Source organism: Pantherophis guttatus, chromosome 4, assembly GCF_059756535.1.
Source record: "Pantherophis guttatus breed Tessera chromosome 4, ASM5975653v1, whole genome shotgun sequence".
Taxonomy (NCBI): domain Eukaryota; kingdom Metazoa; phylum Chordata; class Lepidosauria; order Squamata; family Colubridae; genus Pantherophis; species Pantherophis guttatus.
Window position 1 is genome coordinate 140,344,413 of NC_142066.1, and position 21,863 is coordinate 140,366,275.

Consider the following 21,863-nt stretch of genomic DNA (forward strand, 5'->3'; position numbering starts at 1 on the left):
TTCTGTTCAACTGTAATTTCATATACACACTCACACAGAAATACCTTTTGGGATAGAAGCCAGGAGCTCTGCACAACAATCAGTGGTCCAATGTAACCAACATGTGGAAAATCTCAGCCATGGAAAGTAATGTGCTGTTGAAAAAAGAATAATTAGATAACCCTTATTTCTCCAGATGAGATTGTATATTTTCTTCAATATTACAAGCTGAAAACCCTGTAGTACTGATTTACACAATACTACTGAAATACCAAACTACACAATTACCTTACACGTGAGGTACAATATCTTTCAACCAGGTATATATTTTTGATAACATAATGGAATGTTACCCACCTAGTACATGGACAGATACAGGAGTTCATAAAACTGTTGAATAAAAAAAAATGCTACCCCTTATTAGGAAAATTGATTGTAGGTCTGTACAAGATTTCTAATTCACATTACACCTATCTCTGGATATAGACTGAGCTTTATAGATATGTTAAGGCAGAAGCTTCTAATAGTGTCTAGTTTTTTTAAAAGATGTATGGTTCTGAAGAATAGTTTTTCCTCATCTGCTGAGAACAACTCTGTTGTTGCAGTGGTCCATCAATTCAGCTTTGACTCCTGGTGACCATAGGAACAAGTTCATATATTATTATTATTTTGGGGGGGGGGGGTAATATTGCTTCCAATATTTTCTTGAAAGTGATTTCCAATATCTTCTGCCCAAGACTGAGAATGATTGATCCAAGTTCACATAGCTGGCTTTCATGTCTAAGGCAGTTCTAAAACTCCCAGCTGTTAACTTTGGACTAATTCTTATAGATATAGATATAGATATAGATATAGATATAGATATAGATATAGATATAGATATATATGCCACCACACCATTTTAATCATCTGGAAATGGGTTTTTGCAATTCTGATTTTTTTTTTTTTTTACAATTGCAAATTCAAAAACATTCTGGCAATATATAAGGCATTAAAGTATTTTAATAAATACAACGTAGTAGTATAATAAACAGCAGGAAGTCTGAGGAATTAAAGACACTAGAACTGTTTTTACTTGGGTCAGAGTAGAGTTCCCTCTACTCTATTGGAATATTACATTTGAGTTTCTAAGGACCAGTTAATTGTTTTATTTCTATTTGCTTGCTTTTTTTTTTTTTTTGCATTTTTATTTAATTGTTTTTTTTACATCACTCAGAGTTGTGGGTTGTTCGAATTAAGAGTTGTGAGGTTGTTCAAATTAAGAGACCATAGAAATGCTTTAAATAAATAAAATTATGTGTGTTCTTTGCTTTACAGGGACTAGACACGACACGGTGTAGCAAATCTGTACACCATGCTTTATTGCAACACACACACCTTCCTCCCAACAAAAGGCTATCACTTTAGCTTAACTTTGCCTTTCTAGATTTTGCAAGTTGCTGTGACTACAGGACTATGTCTTTAATACTAAGCCTGTTAATACTCCATTCAAAGAAAAGTCTCAAAGTTTTAAAGTAGCATACAACCTTTGCTTCCCCCCCCCCCAACATTCTTGCACTAGATGGGATGAGGTGCTGTTTCAGTTTGGTTGCTCCTTTTTCAGTTGCTCCTGAGCTCCAGCCAAAGCTCCAAACAGGACTGCTACCAGGATATGCTGGTCACCATAGATTGTTCCCCTGCCAGTTGAATGAAAGTCCTCTTACCTGCTTGTAATCTTTGCCAGATGTTGCTTCCACTTCCTCATCTGTAAGCTGTTTGCTTTCACCTTTCTTACTACACATACCCACTTTTCCCCTTTGACTTAGCTTTTGCTTTGTAAGGTTAAAGATTGGGTGGGATAAGGCTTCCTCTGGATTTCTGCAGGTGCTTGCAAACACAAGGGTGTGGCTTAATTAGCCAGCAGCTGAAACACCAGCTGGAATACATGTGAGTGCAGTTGATGGATGGAATGGATGAATGCTTAAAGAAGGGGGGAGGAAGCTTGTTTGCCTCAGTGCAACTACTTTTGAAAAAAGCAGACAGCAATCCCAACTTCATTACCTTAAACCAGGCAAATAAAAATGTTTTGACCCAGTATTGAAAAGATTGCTATGAAGTTGCCTGTCCAAATTCCTTAAAGAATACAGTGTATTCTACCTGAGGTCCACCACAGAAAAGGCCTTTTGCTTTATGCATACATAATGCACTTCTATTGCTGGCTGACTCAAAGCATCATTAAAAGATCTTAATCCCAGGTTATTCAGCATCAAAAGAGGTTACTGGACTCCCAGGACTTCCCAGGGGATTTATTTCAAGGATTACTACATTAAATAGAATATAGGATAAGTACATACATGTAACTCTGATGTTGCTAATTGCAATTTCTAACATGGCTAATGGTGACTGATCCTGACAGTTTAATAACTGTATGGTTGCTGAATAGTCAGTAGTTGTCCATTGTTGCATGTTAAGTTTCACTTAGCTAACCTACAGCCTGAATTTTGCATTTCTCTACCTCCAGTATCTTACAAGTGGCCATCATGCAGTCCAACCATATCAAAGGAATGGGCGACTATAATAAAGCTTGCCACTATATCAAGGGTGTCAAACTCAATTTCAGTGAGGGCCGCATCAGGGTTATGTTGGCCTTAAGTGGCTGGGGTGGGCATAGCCAGGGTGGGTGTGGCCAGCATGATATCACTCATGTCGGGGGGCACCTATGGTGGCCCAAGGGCTCTGCCAGCAAAAACAGGCTCCCGAGTTCTGTTTTCGTCTGGGGGGGCCTCCCACAATCCTCTGCCAGCAAAAATGGAGCTCAGGGGGGCTACGTGCAGCCCTCGCGAGCTCCATTTTTTACTGAGATGGCCTCCTGCAACCCTCTGCTAGCAAAAACAGAGTTTTTGCTAGCAGAGAGAGTTCATGGGGGCTGCACACGGCCTCGCAAGCTCTATTTTTGCTGGCAGAGGCACCACAGGCCAGTCCATCGCTGTTTCCAGGGTGGCCCCATGGGCCAGATCTAAGCAGGCCCTGAGTTTGACACCCCTGCACTATATGATAGCAATTAACAAAATAGTCAAAACTGATAAGAGATAATAGTAGGTGTACTATAGCTTGAGATCAAAGATATTGTGCTCCAAAATAGTTTTTAAGAGCAGTTTCCAAGAACTAATAAGAACACTGACTCATAGTTTTTCTGTCTTCTCAAAATTCAGCTTCTATAGTATGAATTGGACTTCATCCAACTCATTTCCACATACAGACATTCAACATTTGTATAGCCAATAGTAAAGACAAATAGAGCTGGACATATTAGATCTATCTCATCCTGGGCACCCTTTTTTTGAACTTTTACCATCTGGCAGACAGTACAGAATAATAAAAACAAGGACAAAAAGACTGAAAAACAGCTTCAATCCCAGGGCAATAACTATATTGAATTCTACTGTATAGTACAATACTAATGAAATATCAGGTTTTCAATTCAATTGTATAGAATCTGACGGATGTGTGTTTGTGTTTTATTTTTATAGTTATAATGTACACTGAAGATGGCATTTAATTTCGTTGTACGAGGTGCAATGACAATAAAGTAAACTTAACTTGACAGTTACATCATTGCTAGCACAGTGAGAATCTTGCTGGTACTTTTTTTTTTTTTTTTGAGGGAGGCATGATGGCTCAGTGGTTAAAGACTGAGCTTGTCAGCTGGAAAGCTGAGAGACCGTGTTTGAGACCTGAGTACTGTGGAGTGGGGTGAGTTCCCATTCTTTGCCCCAGCTCTTCATCACCTAGAAATTCAAAAGAATGCAAATGCAAGTAGATAAATAGGTAGCACTTTGGTGGGAAGGTAAGAGTGTTCCGTGCACCTTTGGCACATAGCCATGCTAGCCACATGACCACGGAAAATATCTTCACACAATGCTGGATCCCTTGGCTAAGGTTGAACACTGCACCCTAGCGTTGGATATGACTGGACAGGAAAACCTTTACCTTTTACTTTATTTTTTTAAATAAAGTTGTTGTGATATCAGGTTTTATATATCATATTCATTTCTGGGAATATGTGTGCGGGGGAGGGGGGGCTGCTGAGAAGGGGAATAGAGAGAGAGCTGAATGATAAAGGGAAAGATGCCAGGTGGTGACCTTTATCATTAACACTGAAGTAGTTAGGGATTGATACATGTGTTCATAGAGATGTATAAGATTACATGCTGTGATAATAAAATTTGGCTACTGTTTAATCAATAAGAAATGATGTTAAATCTTGTAATAATTCTAGTTCAGTTTCCAACGAAATTAGAATTTCTGATTCTTTTTCTAAAGAGGAATATTTTGAAATCAATTACAGAATATCCAGGGGAATCGAAATATCACTCATTATGTTTTGGTATTTCCAATTTAGAATTGATATCTATGTTTGCTGTTATGTAGACATTGATCAGTTTGTCCAATGTAAAATACAGTGGTACCTCGGTACTTGTTAATTGGTTACAAGAGGCACAATGAGTACCAAAAATGATGAGTATCAAACCATTTTTTCCCATAAGGAATAATGTAATCAGCCAACATGACAAGTTCTAGTTTGTGTATTGAGTACCAAACAAACAATGAATACTGGGATAAAAGTTTTGCACCAAAATGCATTGAGTACCAAGTTGGACGAGTTTCAAAGAGGTTGAGTACCAAGATCTCACTTGTATGGTGGAACATTGCTGAGAGATTGTAGCATATAACATTATGGAATGAATAGGTGAAAATTTTGATAGAAGAGAATATTTATAGCTGAGGATTAAACTGTGGAGTTCTTGGTGCTCTCTGAGTTTAGTAGTTTTCTTGCAGACATTTCATTACCAAATTAAGTAATATCATCAGTGCTACAAAGTGGAAGTTTCCTTGATTAGTGATGCAGTCAAATCCCAGACTTTGAGTGGAGGAGCAGGTGTATTTCTATTACTGAATTGTTTTTAATCTGGGATGCCTTTGTTTATGTTTAACTGCATTGTAAACCACCCAGAATGTACTGAGTAGACAGTCATAAAAAAAGTAAAATAAACAAAATCTAATCCTGTATTGATGTTGCCAGAGTAAACTCACAAACAGAGTTGAGTGTATTTTATTTTTTCTAGGAATATTATTTCTTGGAGTTCAAGTAGCATGTATTATGATTACAAGACTATAATTTTTTTATAATTATTATAATTTACAGATTATTATATATATTATATCTATATCTATATATAATATCATATTATATATATTATATATTATATAATTATAATATACAGATTATAAGAATTTTCCCAAATTCTCTCCAAGAAGATAGCTGGTATCGAGTTATGTTTGAATGAATGGTCTCATCTCTAGACAAAATTACAAAGTTATTTATTTATTTACTAGACTTGTACAGTTAAAACTACTGTACATTACACCTGTAGGAAGATTATACTATATTTACTTGCCTCAATAAGAGTTACAGTATGTTTCAATATTTTTAAAAATGAGGGCTGAATTTGATGTAGTAGTTATACCTTACTATCAGTATTTTTATTAGCAATGAATCATTCCTGAACTGTAGATGCATTGATATTTTCTCCTTATATCTCCACAGTTACCAGTTACAATAATGTTGTAGAAACGAATTCAGATTCGGATGATGAAGACAAATTGCACATTGTTGAAGAAGAAAGTGTAGTAGATGGAACAGATTGTGATAATAGTGTGCCAGACGATGATTTGCCAAAAGATAATGAAGTATTACCAGAACATAATGAAAAAGAAGGAGGTACAAACTGGGAAGATGAAGGTAAATATCAAGAAATGTATCTCTTCATTAACTTAGAAATAAAGCATTAACCTCTTTTAGAAACAGCATAGCGCAGGCATTTATACCCTAGGAAGGTATCATAGTCGTTTAATCGTTCAAACTCTTATAGTTCATAAATAGATTGCACAAGCTTTGTTTATGGATCTTTTATCATTCAGCTTAATGATATTTGTTTCTCAACACACATTCACAAATATTACAATATCAGTAATCAGTAGTGAGAATATGGAACTCACTGAACATGTAAGTGTACCTCCCTTTCCACCACTGCTTCAGTGGCAAGAAAGATGGCAAAATGCAGACCCTATGAAGTTTTTTCACTGTCCTTATTCATTGCATTGTCCTTATTCATAGAACTTCAGTAACTTATCTTCTATCTGCTACCCAGCTTTCAAAATATAGGAGTTCCGTAAGAAGGTTTAAAATTTTACATTTGGGAAGAATTGGCCTTGAAGGTTATTATCATTAAGTATTTTTTTAAATCAAATTTTTAGGTACCATAGACTTTCTACTCCCAGTGAATGCATATAGTACTGTATTTACCAAGTAGCCACCCATTGCAAAGATAATGATATCTTTGAGATAATAGTTGCTTAATCACAGTAGGAACTACATTGGAATAATAAGAAAATTGTGGCCCTCAGCTTGATCCTAGTAATAGCTATACAAAAGTAAGCAGTACTTTTTCTATCTGTTTATTAGCTCAGGGAAGCCTTTATATTGGGGGAAAAGACTTATTTTGCAGAAAGGAAATTAGTAACAAATGGAAATTAGCAACAAGCACCAAAGAAAGGGTGCCTAATATGTTATCTACGTTTCTCAGAGAGAACCCCCCTCGTTTTGTCTCAGTATATATCTTTTCCTCTGCTTCTCCTGTTTTACTTATTGCTTTCTTAATAATAATAATAATAATAATAATTTTATTTCTATACCGCCCTTCTCCCGAAGGACTCAGGGCGGTGTACAGCCTATTTAAAAACACAAAAAACACGACAACAATTTAAAATTTAAAATCATTAAATAATTAGGCTCCAATTAAAATCCCAGAAATTTAAAATACCCCAATTTAAAACGTTATGTTAGTAACCCTGCCTGGCGGAACAACAGGGTCTTCAGAGCGCAGCGAAACACCCGGAGGTCGGAAATCTTTCGTATTTCGGGGGGCAGTTCATTCCACAGGGCTGGAGCTCCCACAGAGAAGGCCCTCCCCCTGGGTGTCGCCAGCCGACATAACTTGGCTGATGGCACCCGGAGGAGACCCTCTCTGTGGGAGCGGACTGGTCGGTGGGAGGCTATTGGTGGCAGAAGACGGTCTCGAAGGTACCCGGGTCCTATGCCATTCTTATTAGATTTTTTTTGAGGGGGGTGTAGTTAGAACAAATATAAGAATGAGCTTACTGCAAGAGAATTGGACTCTTCATAAAATTGCTGAATAAAGCAAATGTTCACAGAATAAAACTCTTCATACTAAAGTACCCTTCTTCCCATTACTAATTTCAGATACGGTTTTAAATAACTATAGCTCAGTAACATGTCAGATGTGTTATATATAACTGAAGCAAATGCTTCTTTATGTGTAATAAACAAGCTCTTCCTGTAAAAAAGTCAGATGTTACCTTTTTAAAATTTGATTTTCTGTAAATAATATTTCAGTACTGGTATTTGTTTCTGCTGCTTATATGCCATTTATAAGCAGTAGTTAGTAGAAGCATGTGTATGTGTAGTAGATAGTTTGTTTTCCAAATAAGAAACTTGCTTTGACAATAAAGAATAATTGAATAGTCTTTATCAGGTTCAAATATTTACTTCAGCTTAGCTTTTATATGTATATTTAAAATAAAGATTATTATAGAAAAGCTTTGAATTTTTTGGATGGAACCTTTCAAGTCAAGCAGCAGCAATTCCAAGGTCTAGACCTCCCTACAATCCTAGGGATATTTTTAGACGCTTTTCTTTTTAGAGTTAAGGATCCAAAAGGCCCCTGTCAAATGGAACATGTGAATCGTTTTTTAGTGTAGGATCTCATTTTCAATCATCTCTTTTTTAATTGGCTATCATATATATATATATATATATATATATATATATATATATATATATATATATATATATATATATATATATATATATATATATATATATATATATATATATATATATATATATATATATATATATACATACATACATACATACATACATACAGAAAAATGATACATATATCATCCATCTCCTCCTACCTATGACTGTATGACTGTAATTTTGTTGCTTGTATTCTTACAATTTATATTGATTGTTTCCTAGTATGATTTGATTGCTTATTTGTACCCTATGACTATCATTAAGTGTTGTACCTTATGATTCTTGACGAATGTATCTTTTCTTTTTATGTACACTGAGCATATGCACCAAAGACAAATTCATTGTTTGTCCAATCACACTTGGCCAAAAAAGAATTCTAATATATATATATATGTGTATCATTTTTCTAAAATGTGGTTGTAGAAATTCAATTAAAAGCAACAATATCATATTACAGTATTATGAATATTTATTCATACATGACTCAGATGATTTCAAGTAAATAAGTTAAGTAAATGATTGGTCTTCATTTGTATCCTATTATATTGCAGGTAAAAAAGAAGCAAAGGAAGTCCTGGGGCCTGAAGCTCAAATAGATGAATCTGGATGTCCAGGTATTGTCATCAGATTCCTTAATTTTGTTTTTAGTTTTTAGAATATTCTTCAGGTTAGTAGAACTATGCATTTTTGAAAAAGCAAATTACTTATTTTCCATGCCTGTATCTTCTCCTCCTAATCTTTTTTTTTCTGTCTGGCACCTTTCTACATGCACTGCACTTAATGCTTTAAACTATGGATATACAGTTACTGAAAATGACCAGATTAGGCTCCCAATAGTGCAATTTAAAAGTGTTGCTGATAAATTATGCACAACAGCTACTTCCCTTGACTGCAGTGCCTCTGCAATTTCTTGGCTGTTATTCTTTGAAGAACAATGGATAAAGAATTTATTTGGGTTCTGTTTTAAGATTATTAAAAAGAAATTATTTTACCATCGTGCAAATTTGTACACGTTTTACAAAGGATATGCTGTGTAAATGAACGTACATTTTGCATTACGATACCATAATGCCTTTCATAATTTCTCTAGATGTAATGGCAGATACTAAGACTAATTTTAAATTTGCAATAGCCATTTCTGAAAATAAGGAGGCAAATGCAACAAAACTATTTTGGCAACTTTCAAACTTTCTTCTTTTAAAATATATGGCAATAAAACAGAAAATACAAATAGCATTTAAAAGTTATACAGCAACAAAATATATTCAAGTCAATTTAGATTACATCTAATATACAAAGATGACATCTTGGGGAAATCAAAGAAACTCTCAGGTGGCAAATTTAAAAGTTTGATCCTAGTTTGTGCTACTATAAGCAAGGGATACCTGTATCCAGGATAGAGGCAAGAAAAAGACAGTACATTGTTCCTGTAGAAATCCCCTTTGATACTGGTGATGCCTCACTTGTACATATACCATGTTTCCCTGTAAATAAGACCCTGTCTTATATTTTTTTGAACCCTGAAATAAATGCTTGGCCTTATTGCCATGCGCTCAAAAGCCCGATATCAGGGGATGTCTTATTTTGGGGGAAACAGGGTATATGTACAGGGTATATATACGTGTGTGTGTGTGTGTGTGTGTGTGTGTGTGTGTGTGTGTGTGTGTGTGTGTGTGTACAAGTGAGGCATCACCTTTATTTCAAAGAATTACTCAAAGTTCCAAATGGACCTTATAAGCTTTTTTTAGAAAAAAAGATGATGTGCAACTCTACTTTTCTTGGCTTTGTTTTGTTTGTTTTTCGAAGTTTGTCCAACAGTCTGGAAAAAGAAGGAACGTGACAAGGAGCAAGTTATAGGAGAAGAGAGATAGAGGAGATGGAAATTAGTATCTAGTTAGAGATCATGGTGGGGCAAGAGAATTTCCTTCCTTTTGAAAGGTCGATTTTCCATATTCTAGAAATTCCTTTCCCACTTGACTGATACCTTCAAGAACAAAAATCCTCTCTATCAAATCAACTCATGAACCACTTTATTAGAACCTTTTGCAATTTTCACTGTGTCCAAATAAATGATTTTTAAAAATAATTCTACCCTCTGGAAATGCAATTTAAAGGGGAAACCCTGTTTAATTCAAATATAAATGTTTCAAAAATGGAAATATACTGAAACTTCCATTTCAAAATGAAATTGCGAATGCTATAATATATGTCTAATATACAGATCTTGCTGAATGTTGTTTAAATTTTGAAGACAAATACTACACTTTGGAACAGCCTAAAATAATTTCTCACCAATTTCCATTTTTTAATCATATCCTCAGCCATGTACTACATCCAGGTGCTACTTTGACTTTAAAAAAAAACAACTTAAATCACATTGCTGGAAAATGTGATAAAACTTAGACATAGCCAATTAAATTTGGTGGATGATAATAATGTTATCAAATAAAGCCCTATTCAGAGTGAGGCAAACTGGTCATTGAAGCATACTTTTATGAAAATATAATACTTTTTTTACATAATTGATAAAGCAATTATTTTCCTTCCCAGTTTGGCATCAGTTTTACTTAGTTTTCAACATTAACTAAGATATTTCTTCAATCTTCCCTCCTTTTTCTTTTCTTTTTTTCTTTTTTCTTTTTATGCTACTGAGTCATTTTGTGTTTTTCTATTCTTTTTGACATGTTCTTGTTTATAAAGCTAAAATAAGAATTTAAACTCAGACTTTTCCCTCTTTTCATCTGGAATTTCACCTAACTACTGTCTGAGCTATTAAATACTATGGAATAATTCCAAAATATAAGATATTTAGGGTAAAAGGATCATATTTATCCAAAAATAAAAGGATTTTTTTAATGGGGAACTTCATCCAGAGCTCTACATATATTATTGCATCTGTAGTTCTTAAAACATTTCAAATGTCAAAGGAAAGTTTAAAATGGTGTAAGTAGAGAATATGATGGGGATAGTATAGAAGTGATATGTACATCCAACTATAACATGTTAAAATAAACCTTGGTAAAATACTGAAATTTTAACACTGGTTACCAGAATCAACCTCTGTATTTTCATCTCAGTGTTTACACATATCAAAGTTGGAAAAAGCTATCATATTTACTATCGGGTATCCACAATGGAGGTAAAAAATCAAGATGTCAGCCACAACCGTGCAAGTGAAGCCCCTTCCCTTTTTAACATGTGTTGGGTATAATTAAAAAGGGACAGCACTTTGACTGCATTATTGCAGCCACTATCTTGACTTTTTTAACACACACACACAGCCACCCTTGTTTAATGTTAAATACTCTTGTTGTTTCTTTACCTTAATTTTTATTGATCATCTTGAGCAGTGGTGGGTTGCTACCGGTTTGCACCGGATCGGGTGAACCAGTAGCGGTGGGAGGCTCCGCTCATCTTCCCGGAAGCTTCTGCGCATGTGCAGAAGTGCCCTGTGAGCGCGCACAAGCGAACCAGTAGCGACGGGATTTGGAACCCGCCCCTGATCTTGAGCACTCAGTTTATAAAGACATAATACAAATAATTACAGGAAATTATCAATCCTCGTTTCTAGTAAAAGATGAATGTGATTCTGATGCAGAAAATGAACAAAATCATGACCCGAATGTTGAAGAATTTTTGCAACAAGAAGATACAGCAGTTATTTACCCTGAAGCACCTGAGGAAGAACAACACCAAGGTACACCTGAGGCTAGTGGTCAGGATGAAAATGGTAAGCCCTGATTGGCTTTATGTAATTTTTTCAAATTGTGTAATTAGAAGCAAGGCTGTAATTTCTAAAATGATGGAAATTAGAAGCAAGAACTGAATAAGTTGCATCTAAAGCAGTGTTTTTCAAACTTAGCCATTTTAAAATGTCTGGACCTCAACCTCCCAAAATTCCCACACAAGCCAGCATGCCACACATTTTAAAGTTGCCAAATTGAAAAAAGAACTGATTTAAAGCTATATAACCCATCTGTGAGAGCATTGCATCTCTATAATATCTAACAAGCAATCCTTTGAGGTCATGTTTTCAATTCCAGCAAGAATCAACACCGTACAGAAAAGAAGTTTCTGTAAAATAATACATAAATAAGTGAAAATAAATTAACATACACAGACTTGAATCAAATTCCCCTCTATATGCACACACACACAGAGAGTCATGGAATCAATCATAAATCAATCCATTACCCTCCACTTAGAGACAAGCAACCTACTCTCTAACAATTTGGTTTCATGAAAAGTTTGTCCTGTAATCTGCAACTCCTACACTGCAAAAACATATGGACTACACAACTCAATCAGGGCAAAGCAATAGACGCAATTTACATTGCCTTCTGTGAAGCCTTTGATTCAGTGGTACACGACAAACTACTTCTAAAACTAAAATCTTATGACATTTCTGGACCCTTGAATAATTGGATAGCTGCGTTCCTGTCAAACAGGCAACAAGTGGTCAAAATAGGGAGCACCTGATCAAATACTGCACTTGTTAACAGCAGTGTTACCCAAGGCAGCATTTTAGGATCAACACTCTTTATACTTTACATAAATGACTTTTGCAATCATATTATAAGCAACTGCATTCTCTTCGCTGATGATGTAAAACTATTCAACACGACCGACAATGCTACTACATTTCAAAAATACCTTGACTATGTATCAGAATGGTCAAACAATTGGCAACTTCAAATCTCAACCAACAAATGCTCTGTCTTACACATTGGCAAAAAAAATCAGAACACAAAATACAAGCTGGGTGGATACGACCTCGTAGACGACCCTCACTCTGTCAAGGATCTTGGAGTACTCATCTGTAATGATCTAAGTGCCAGAGTCCACTGTAACAACATTGCCAAAAAGACATTAACAGTTGTTAACCTAATCTTCCATAGCTTCTTTTCTGGTAATATTGTACTGCTAACTAGAGCATACAAAACATTTGCTAGAGCAATTCTCGAATATAGCTCATCTGCCTGGAATCCACACTGCCTATCGGACATTAATACAATTGAGTGAGTCCAGAGGTATTTCACACGAAGAGTCCTCCACTCCTCTGCTCTCAACAAGATACCCTATGCTACCAGGCTTGAAATTTTGGGCATAGACAACTTAGAACTACGCTGCTTTCAGTCTGACCTAAGCGTAGTACATAAAATTATCTGGATCAGTGTCCTACCTGTCAATGACCACTTCAGATTCAACCACAACAATACACAAGCACACAATAGATACAAACTTAAGGTAAACCGTTCCAAACTCGATTGCAAATACGACTTCAGCAAGAGAGTGGTCAATGCCTGGAATGCACTACCTGACTCTGTGGTTTCTTTCCCAAACCCCAAAAACTTTAACCTTAGACTGTCTACTGTTGACCTCACCCCATTCCTAAGAGGTCTGTAAGGGGCATGCATAAGTGCACCAACGTGCCTACCGTCCCTGTCCTACTGTCCCCATTTATTCGTATCCATTTCATGTATTCATAATCATGTTTATACTTATATCTGTTATCTAATACATGCTTGACAAAATAAATAAATAAAAATAAAACACACATGTTTCAAATATATATATATACTGTTTCTATTACAGTGCTCATTCCAGAAAAGCAAAAAAAAAAAAGGCAGCTAGCTTTGGGGAAAAAACATACTTTACTCATGCCTAAAATATTGAAGTCATAGAATCCCCAGAGGACTCAAACTTTTCCTTAAACAAAAAACACTGGTGAAAGAATTGATGAGGAATTCAGTTAGTGAAAATTGGATAGAGTAAAATCAGATGGAAATGATCTGGTAAGTATCTGGAAAAGAAAAAGATCTTTTCTGAAAAGCAAGAATCAAGTTTGACCGAAGAAGAAATGGGGGGGAAAACCCACCATGTTTACTAGAACACTCTATTTCTGCCCATTCCATTCCCATTTTCTTCTTGTTTAATATCCAACTTTGGGCTAAATCAAGTATAATGTAGAAAATTAATAATCATAACTTTTCAGATGTTTTTGTCTCTTTAAGTCGCTTCAGTGCTTAGCTCTTTGCTTGCACCAACTGCTTAACTGATTTGCTCCAATGAAACTGCTTTACACTCCACTGAATAATAAATTGCAGATTTGATAGATATTTTAATTTGAGAAATTAGCTTTGAAAACACTGTCTATCAATGCCAATATTTTGGTGAAAATTAGGCCCCTATTTCCCTTGGTTACTTTAAGAAGAGAGATTATTAGGCATTTCAATGTCACATCTTTTGGCTCTTAAAAGATTATAGGCATAGCCCTTGTCAAATGCTGCATCTACTATATTTTGGATATTGTTAAAATTAATGATTTGTTGCAGTAGTACATTTCACTAAAAATTCAGCACTTGTATGGATGTCATAATGAAATAGTAATTAATTGTCATGAGATATTATGAAAGTAACATTACATAAAGAAACATTATATAAGAGCAACACAGATAGTTTAATGATGGTAATTGAGACTGCAATGTTGCTAAGTGATATGATCATAAAACATATAATGACTACAATACTTAGTAACAATCAATTCCAGCACTCCTCATCGCCATCATTAGAGCAAGAATTGTTGTTGTTAAGTACCAGGCCGTTTGCAAGCAAGCTAAGAGGTAGGTGTCTATTGCCAAACACGGGAGGATGCATGGGGGACCCTCAAGGCACTTCACAAGTACATCAGGGCAAGGATAGGGAAGAATGCAAGCAACTTATCAGATCACTTGCAATCTTCCCTGCCAGTTCCCATTGACTGACGATCATGCGAGTGGGGCGCTGCGACCATCATAAGCGTTAGTTAGTTTCCAAACATCTGGATCACAATCTTATGACTACATGAGCTGAACTTCAGAGACCAGACATAGATGGCACTCATTCAGCATTGTAACTTCAAACAGTCGCTGAAAAAGTCGCCATTAAATAAGAACTACCTGTGGTAAATTACTTGAAACCTACTTGTAGAGCAGTGGTGGTGTAGGGGTTAGAATGCAGTATGTAGGCTATCTCTGCCAGCTGCCTGCAGATTGGCACTTCGGATCTTACCGACTCAAAGTTGACTCAGCCTTCCATCCTTCCGAGATGAGTTAAATGAGGACCCAGATTGTTGGGGGCAATATGCTGTAAAGCACTGTGAAGTAGTATATAAGTCTAAGTGCTATTGCTATAGTTTATGTAGATAAAACTTTTCAAAATAATTTTTTTCTTAATGTATTTCTTAACCTAGTATCTTTTCCCACTATTGAGTTAAATACTATTCATCCATTCAGCAGAAAATTATATAGGCATGACATTTGTGTTCCCCACAACTGAAATCTCTCCTGTTCCATAGCTTTGATTCTAAATCACTGTAGAATGTCCTAACAGGAAAAGTATGTGATTTGGTTCTTTAGTTTTGTTGCCCTGGCATTTAAACGCCTTATTAGCCATTCAGAAAAACATCTGCCTATCCAAGCATTGGAGCAGGAACCAGAGTGAGTTCATCACCAGGATCTATCAGGCAGGAGTTTTGCCCCAAGTGTATCTTGCTAAGTAACATGTTAAGTCAATTTTGATCATTGGTAATAATACCAATAGCACTTAAACTTATATACTGATTCATAGTGCTTTTACAGCACACTCTAAGTGGTTTACAGAATCAACATATTGCTCCCAACAATCTGGGTCCTCATTTTACCGACCTTAGAAGGACAGAAAGCTAAGTCAACCTTGAGCCAGTGAGACTCAAACTGCTGGCAGTGAGCAGAATTAGCCTGCAATACTGCATTCTAACCACTGTGCCACCACAATTGTTCAATAAGGTATCCCTATGGTTTTTTTCACAACAGCTTGGGTGACAGTAGTTCAAATCAATCTGTTCAGCTGTTAGAGAAAAAATACAGAGTAGACAATGGTATAAGAAGTTGATCAGGAACAGGTAGTTATTCAGCTGTCATCACTCCTGCAGACATAGACTATCTCTAATTTTGCTATTTGATCTGCAAAAGATTATTTTATGCTTTTAAACTGAGTTAAATGACAGGAAACTTGAATATATCTGTGCAGCATAGATAGATACGTTTTACCACCACTTGGTCCTGACTAGAGGTGAACTGATGAAAATGAAAAGCCAATTCTGAAATAGAGTGACTGTAATAATGATCAACAAAATAATACTTTGTTATTCTCATTCAGGCACACCCGATGCATTTTCGCAGCTACTCACATGCCCTTACTGTGATAGAGGGTATAAACGCTTTACCTCTCTGAAAGAACACATAAAATATCGCCATGAAAAAAATGAAGATAACTTTAGTTGCTCCTTATGCAGTTACACATTTGCATACAGAACACAACTTGAACGCCATATGACATCACATAAATCAGGAAGAGATCAAGTGAGTAATGAATTCCATGATCATTCTGTTCCATATTAGTAATTGCTTTAGATGGATTTCATTTTGTTTGAATTTGAATCTGACTTTGTGCACAAATGTTTTTTCTTGCACTATTTTATGTTTCATGCACAGGTTTTTCAGTCAGTGTTATGCTAACATTTTCAGCTTCCAAGCTTTGTATTCCCCTTGCTTTCTATGAATCTGTATTCTGTGATTGATCATTTTCATCCAAGATTTGCTTTATGCAAAAAAAAAAAAAAAGTCACTATGATGTGAGTTATCCCAGCTTAATCAATTTGTATTAGAGATCTGGAAACATTCCAGTATTTCTTGCGGTCAAAACTGTTTGAACAGTTTTCACCAAAACCTCTTTCTGTCCTCATTCCCCCGTGTTCTTTTATCTATCCTCTACTTACTTCTAGTTATGACTGCTACAATGGAACTAAAATGACCATTAAGATCTTGTCCAATCTTCTTATCCAAAAGGAAAAAGACCTCCTAACAGTAGAAACAAATAATGGGCATATTATGTTGTACTGAGACTAGTAAAGGATTCTCAGCGCTAGAATAATTGTTAACTTGGGAATGTTCTTAATATGTGCAATATTACAAAGAATGCTAAATTTTGTAGTGCTGGGGTACCTTCTACTTCTTTGTCTGCTATAATAATACTGTAAATCCAGCTGTAGAAAATATGGAGAAAATGCTGTCACTGTTCATATAATAGGACATGAAACAAGGAAGAAAGCATGTTTGAATAATGTAGTGTTTCAGAATAAGATTCTAAAAATGTATGAGCACATTTGTCAAAGCAATTAGATTTTAAAATTTGACATTATATTACATTATGTTCCAAAAGTTCCTTTTTTCCATTGAATCAGTGGCTTGCTTTATTTGAATAATTCTCTTCGTGCAAGTTTTCAGGGAATATATCTCTAGCATAAAACCAGGTATTTTGGCACTTCCCATAACTTTAAATATTACATTTTGTATTTACTTATTGATGAAATATTTTGGAACAATTATTTCATGTTCCATTTTAAGTATTGATGAATTTTATTTTTCAGTTAGAAGTTTACATTCTGTAAAGCCAAAATGATAAATTTACTTCATACACTGAAAACTGCAAGATGAAGAATAATTAGATTATACTGGCCTGTAATATTTCTTGCAATTATGAGCATAGAAGTTCAGATGTCTTGTTACAGAAGTCCAATGATCTGCATGTATTTCATAATTGTTCCGAACTATTAGCTTTTAGAAGAGAAATGTCCCCTAAAGAGGCTTTGCCTCTTAAAATATGACTATTTTAATAAACATGTTGAACAGATATCAGTGTGCCTAAATTTATATAATCTGGATAACATTGAATATTATTGCTATAATGATACGTTAACAGAGCATGTCTAAAATGCAATATGTGCACAAGGCATAGCTTCCTCCATACTGGTGTGGGATAGGTAAGGAAAGGGCAAGAAAATAGCAAAGTGGCTGATGATTTAGTGACTTGTCTCTACTTCATTGACACTTTCAATTGGCTTGCTGGCTGTATAGATTAGTTCAGAGTTCAAGGGGAATTATGGTCTATAAATGGACCAGATCTAAGACATTGGTATGCCCGTCTTTATCAAGGCACCTATGATAGTCATTGTTAATTTGGAATCCTTGACTTGCTCTCAGCCATAGAGATCATATGATAAAAATTAAGTGTGCTATAGTGTGTTATAACCAATTGGTTATTGATAACCAATCTCAATAAAAATAATTTCAGGGTTCCTGGTCCATCTAGAGCACAGGTGTAAAACTCACAGCGTCACGTTGCCATCATGTGATGTATTGTGACATTTTTCCCCTTTGTGGAACTGGGCTGGGCATGGTCTGCACGTGACACATCCAGCCCACAGGCCGCCAGTTTGACACCCCTGATCTAGAGTAGCTGAAACTTACTGAGGGTACAGAATAAAGCCACTGCGTGACTCGGATCTGGTCCAAGGCAATAGCCCAGGCAGATCTCCTGAGGCTTCACTATACCATATGCAGTCATCAAAACTCTCATTGGGAGCCTTTTGGACCACAGGGTGCCTATAGCCACTAACCAGTATCTGTCTGGCCAAATAGTTAGGCTCTAACTTTGCTCACCTTCCCACCATCCAATTATAGTCCAAGATAAAGTCACTTCCAAAAACCACATTTGTATGTATTTATCTCTAACCTTGTTTCTCCTTCATTACTGTCCCCCTCACTACACTTTTATACTTACACTGCCCCATTTAATCCAATGAATCCTACACCCTACTCTTCCTATACTACTTCCTACAGTCTGCAAAACTTTCTTCCACATTCCTCCATCTATCTGCCTTTCCTGCTCTAACCACATACTTTCTTCATTTTTTCCTAAATTCCAAGCTTCAGTGTTCTTATTCATTCTACCACAGCCTCCTCTTGAATACCTGAACCCTGCCTTGCCTTCCAAATTTCAGCCTCGCCCTCAAAATGACAGCAATCACTGATCCAACATACCTTCTTCATTTCTTTCCCAATTTACCACCAATCTTCAAAGCCTCTGTGTTCCTGGTTCCATTTCACTGCTTCTTCTTCTACTTTACTATATCCTTGCCACTAGCCTCTGGCCCCATTTGTCCAGATTTGTATACAAATCCTAGCCAGGACTGGTAGAAGCAAATGCCCAGCTTCACATGTAGAGTTATTCAAAATATGATCCATAGCTTGAAATCATCAGATGGATTGACAAGTTTCATTCAAGAGAATAACTAATAAGTTAACTTGTCATATCAATTTTAACTTCTACAAAATATTAACTAGATTAACTAAATTTATCTGCAAAATAAGAGTAATTACTGTAACCCACACATATTTATACATATTATTCTCCTTTATGAACACAATCTGTTTCTGAATACTGACATGAACTGAACAGCATTTATTTATGTAGTACTCCATTACTTTCTTTTGTTCTGCAAATAGATTTTTTTTAATATATCCTGCAGTTGGAATGTAATTAATTGCCATACACTGGAAAATAAAACTGCATCCAATGCATAGACAGAATTTCATGCAGTCCTTCATTCTAAATACAACCAGACCATAAAATGCCTATCCGATCCCTGGGGATCTTTGAATTTGGAGAAATGCTAAGTTTATTGATTCAAATAATGATGAACTATTGAGCTGGAAAGCCACTTGATGCATGGTTGTTGTTATTTTCTTCAGACACTAAGAATCAAGATGGTTTATGAAATAATTCTTAGAATACAATGAATTTAGTCCAATATATAATTAAAGAAATGTCTTGAAGCATAAGATAATTACATTTTCACATGATAATAAAAAGTATGTTTAATATCAATATTTATATTGATATGAATCAGTCAGTACACATATGAATATGGAGGACATAATAAATTCAGTCTAAAACTGAATATTAATGGTAGAATTATTTTCAGCGTTACCTGTCAACATCTGCTGAGAAATCATTTTAGATATTCTATGGAAGAAAAATTAGGAAGGCTCTTGCTCAATAGCTGTAATCAATCAACTGTTACTAATTTTTGAAGAGATGTTTATTAATCTATACACCCTAGTACACTTTCTAATACTGTACATCATGTTGATCTGTACCCCAGAATGTCTAGAACAGGGTAAGAGTTATGTAGAACTTAAGTCAGACAATCCAGAAATGTCAAACCATGAAAGATTTAGTAATATTATTACCAATATACATATCTAGTGAATTGAGGGAGTAAGTTAAGATTTTTAAAACTACCATATTTTTCGCTCCATAAGACACACTTCCCCCCCCCCCAAAAAAAAAGTCCTTTGTGATTCTTTGGTGAATAGCAGCCAGGCTGCAGCGGCGGAGTCCTTTTACAATGCTGAACCCCACTTCTTTCTTTGTCATTGCCTGCCTCTTCTGTCTCTTTTCTGCAGTGCAGGAGTCAATAGGCAGAGCTGGCACATGAGAGGACACCTATCTGTGGTCCTCTCAGCCTCCGCATCCTGCCCTCACTACACTGCTGCTCCAAATTTTTTTGCTTGTTTTCCTCCTCTAACCTAGGTGTGTCTTATGGCCCAGTGCAACTTATGGAGCAAAAAATACAATAATTTGCACTATAGAATCTGTTTTATTTCAAGAACTGCAATCTAGGTAGAGTTGTTCTCACATGCATTGTGTTTTTTGAGAAATCCTGGTTTAATGGAGCAGCTTCTGAATGGAGGACTAAGATCATCCTCTTGAGAAAGTAGTTCTTTCTTTTTCCTTTTTTTAAAAAAAATGGTTCAGTGTTGCTGTGATGTACCACAGATTTCAATTCTTAATGAGATAGAAGTCCAGATTCTGGATCTGGCTAAGGCATTGCCATTTAATCTCCTGGTAAATCAGTGGCAGAGAGGACTTTTCTCAAGTGAAGTAGCTGATGGCAACCTCTCTAGTCAACTTGCCCCACAAGCTGTGGGAAGGGAGGGGCAGCATGTTTTAGGAGGAGGGTTTAGCAACTCCTGGGAGAACTAGCAAGACACCAAACCACTAGATTCCCTCTCTGCAGGTTTGTTTCTGATTTCTACTGCCTACAAGTCTTTTTCGGCATTCATGACATAAGGGAAAGTTTAGCCTCATTTATGTAATCTACTTTATGTAATAGGTTTTTGTTTAACTTTTTCTATGTGATTCTCCCATTTCCTGCAGAAGACAGGAAGGTCACAAAAACCTATATTATATACATTCCAAAAAAAGTTCTTTTTAAAAATTACAGTAATTATAGTAACTATAAAATTATAAGTCCTTTTAATGTTGTTTGAGAATACTGATTATTACATTTTGAATTGTGCTAACTTTTGAAATAAGTTTTATGTGCATTTATTTGGAGAATAATTTGTGACTGAGTATATTTGTGACTGGACCATCTTCTCTAGAACAGGCGGATGATGTGGATGCATAAAGGAATTCAAGGCCAAGAGTAAGAATAAGAAGCATATAAATAGAAAAATCAATTCCAATAATTAAAAATAATGTTTCTATAATATTTATAATGTTTCTTTATTCAGATTCTTTATAAATAACAGAATGCCTTACGGAATTTCCTAGCCATGTAAAATGGAAAAACCATCTCTGCCTGAAATTCAGATAGAGGATAAACTGATTTTTGTGGCTTGTTTATCTAATATGGCTCGCCGGCTTTCCTTGTTGTCCTTTGTTCACAAGCAATATCCTCAATCATCTAATGATTTTTTAACTCTGTTAAAATTCACTGTATTTTATTATACATAAGAGATTTCTCACACATGCAAACTTCATTATTCTTGTTTAGTCTTCTAATAATTTTCATATTTTGTCTTACAGAGACATGTGACACAATCTAGTGGTAATCGAAAATTCAAGTGCACTGAATGTGGAAAAGCTTTCAAATATAAACATCACTTAAAGGAACACTTAAGAATCCACAGTGGTAAATATCCTGGTATTTTGTTTGTCACTGTACATATTTTTAACTTTTGTGCCATAGCATAAATTTTGTCAGTTTTGAATATGATTTTTCAGTGAATAGTTAAAATAGAATAAAATTGTATAAATAAAATTAAATAGGCAGTTAGTTCAAATAATA

General features: G+C 35.4%; 1 protein-coding gene across 10 annotated transcripts in view; it reads left to right on the forward strand.

The window, feature by feature from the left end:
- The window catches only part of ZEB1 (zinc finger E-box binding homeobox 1), an 86,236-nt gene that overhangs the window by 55,113 nt on the left and 9,260 nt on the right, over positions 1-21,863 (forward strand). For 5 of the 10 annotated variants that reach the window (XM_034402612.3, XM_087892966.1, XM_087892971.1 and 2 more), the window contains exons 2-6: positions 5,567-5,761; positions 8,416-8,478; positions 11,436-11,594; positions 16,043-16,245; positions 21,602-21,707. In XM_034402612.3, coding sequence (XP_034258503.2) covers positions 5,567-5,761; positions 8,416-8,478; positions 11,436-11,594; positions 16,043-16,245; positions 21,602-21,707 — 726 coding nt within the window. Of the gene's footprint in view, positions 1-5,566; positions 5,762-8,415; positions 8,479-11,435; positions 11,595-13,459; positions 13,660-16,042; positions 16,246-21,601; positions 21,708-21,863 lie in introns of those variants that run through there. The other 5 variants (XM_087892968.1, XM_087892967.1, XM_034402613.2 and 2 more) reach the window with 2 other exon arrangements.